Below are 2500 nucleotides of genomic sequence, written 5' to 3'. Positions count from 1 at the left end.
AACAAACTAAGTAATCTCATGTATCATTCCATAGCTTCATGTACAGCACAAGCAGCATGTTCATCACAATACTCTCAGATAAGACGATACTGCATACGCTGAAAAACATCGATAATAAAAAGATTTTGGTCTCACACACGTTTAACTTGGACATCAAATCAAAAACGGCATCTACCAAACCTACATATAAAGAAACAAACAACACATTCACCACCATAATCGCAGACAAGACGATATTACTCATCGCATTATTAAAAAATACGGATAATGAAACGAGCTCCATTGCACTCACGTCCTCGACCGTAATCCCCGGAGCGTCAGGCCAAAGAGAAGAGCGCCGCTGAACTGCACCGACTCAAACTCGCGACGTGGCAACGGGTTTCTGGCGCACTTGGCAACCTTTCTGTTACAGCAGCTCTTGAGCGCATCAAGCCAAACACTGCGGTATGTTATTCTGATCACGAGGGACCAAGAGAGCCTAAAGTTTGCTCTCTCCAAAGGCAACCCACGAGGTGTTTGCGTCAGCTGCGAGGAGAGAAAACGAGGTTCCGATTTTATACCTTTTTCATAAAATGGTGTAATGAAGTCTAGAATGTATGTGTAATGATGGTCATGAAAATCATAATTGATGTGGCATCTGTAATGGTCATGATACTAATCTCAAAATAACAGTGGTAATGATGAGGACAATCTTTATTATGATAATGATAACGATAAGAGTGACGATAATAGGAAAAAAAAGATATTTATAAAAGATGCAAAAAAGTTGATAATAGGAATAGTAATAACAATGAAAAAATTATAAATAATAACAAAGACAATAATAATAAAAATAATCTATATGATAAGAAATAATAATGATAACAGTAACAACCATCCTGGTGGTAGTAGTAGTAATTACCAGAAGCACACCGAGAGCGCATACCTCCGTCAAGGCAATGTGGTCATTGATGCAATAAGAATGTCTTGCAATACTAATTAATCCTTTAAAATTGATAATAATGATAGTGAAATTAATGATGTTAATAATAATAATATAGATTAGTAATCATAAAAATGTTAATAACAATAATAAAGTAGTAATAATAAAGCAGTAGGAGCAGAAGCAGTTGCAGTTGTAATAATAATAATTATAGAAATACTACTACGAATGATAATAGAAATATGGACAATGATAATAATATTTTTGTTTATTAATAACAAGATTAAAATAAAAAATAAAATAAAAATATATTAATAGCAATATTAATAGTAATGATGATAATAATGCCAACAGTAGTGGATATCGGTAAAAAGAGCACTGATAATCATAGCTTAGCATAATAATATTGATAATGGTGCTAATGATAACAATGATACTGGTAATGATTATAATGATAATAATAATGATAATAATTATAATAACAATGATAATGATAATAATGGTAATGATAATAACAACAACAATAATGATAATGGTAATAATAGTAATGATAATGATCATTATAATAATAATGATAATAATAATGACGATAAAAATTACAATAATGATAACAATAATGACAAGATTAATGATATTGATGATAATAATAATATCAATGATGATAGAAATATTTATACTAATAACTAATAATAATGCTAAGAAAAAAATGATAAAACGATTAATAATAATAATAACAAATAATAATGATAATAATCATTATCATGATAAAAACAACAACAATGATATTAGTAATAACAATAATTCTTTTTATTATCATGATTATTATAATGAAGATGGTGATAAACATAACAAAAATGATTGTTTTTGTTCTTTCTCTTCCTCAGTGCCTTGAAACCTCTCTGCAGCGAATTGAGTACTAGACACTATATTGAAAACAGAGACAGTGATCACCTTTGATGCGGATGATGTGAAGTTGTTTGCGCAGAATGACGGTGATCAGGTTGGACTATGGCATTGGTAATGGTAGATGGTGCTGGTATAAAGTTTGGAATGGATTTGGACAAATGGGCCAAAACCTAATGAAAAAAAAAGGATTTTGTTAGATCGTAACATATACATCTTGACAAGAATAATATGATAAGGAACCTTGAGCATCAGATAAATTATAGTAACCTGAGTGTCAGCGAAAACAACAGCATTCGACGTTTCACTAATGGGCAGGATGGAAAAGGAAAGGTATTGAAGAGTACGTGCTACCTTGAGAACTAGATTAAGCTCTGATTAACAGGATAAAGGCAACCAGCACCTTAAATATCCTTATCGTAATTAACAGTTTTAATGTAATAAACTGGACAACCCTAGATTTGGAGAAACTCGATAAGAAAAATTATTCAACACCAACGTAAATCTATTACAGCAATAGACAGACAAAGGCTGAAAATGAAAGTACAGACATTAGGACTGAAAAAAGATCTATGGAAATGAGGAGAAGAATAGCCCCTTCACACTCAACATGCTGATGTAGTCAGAGCAAACACCTATCACTGACTTTGAGTAGTGAACCTTTAAAAAGAAAAG

General features: G+C 31.5%; 1 protein-coding gene across 1 annotated transcript in view; it reads right to left on the bottom strand.

Moving 5' to 3' along the window:
* Positions 1 to 2500, bottom strand: part of LOC138865926 (uncharacterized) — a 10465-nt gene that overhangs the window by 7748 nt on the left and 217 nt on the right. The window contains exons 2-5 of the mRNA XM_070137412.1: positions 2429 to 2485; positions 1874 to 1928; positions 902 to 984; positions 293 to 654 (exon numbers count right to left, since the gene is read on the bottom strand). Of these exons, the coding sequence (XP_069993513.1) occupies positions 293 to 654; positions 902 to 984; positions 1874 to 1928; positions 2429 to 2485 (557 nt within the window). The remainder of the gene's footprint in view (positions 1 to 292; positions 655 to 901; positions 985 to 1873; positions 1929 to 2428; positions 2486 to 2500) is intronic.

This window comes from Penaeus vannamei, chromosome 23, assembly GCF_042767895.1.
Source record: "Penaeus vannamei isolate JL-2024 chromosome 23, ASM4276789v1, whole genome shotgun sequence".
Classification (NCBI taxonomy): Eukaryota; Metazoa; Arthropoda; class Malacostraca; order Decapoda; family Penaeidae; genus Penaeus; species Penaeus vannamei.
Note: the sequence above shows the minus strand (reverse complement) of the source record. Positions and strands in the feature narration are given on the sequence as shown.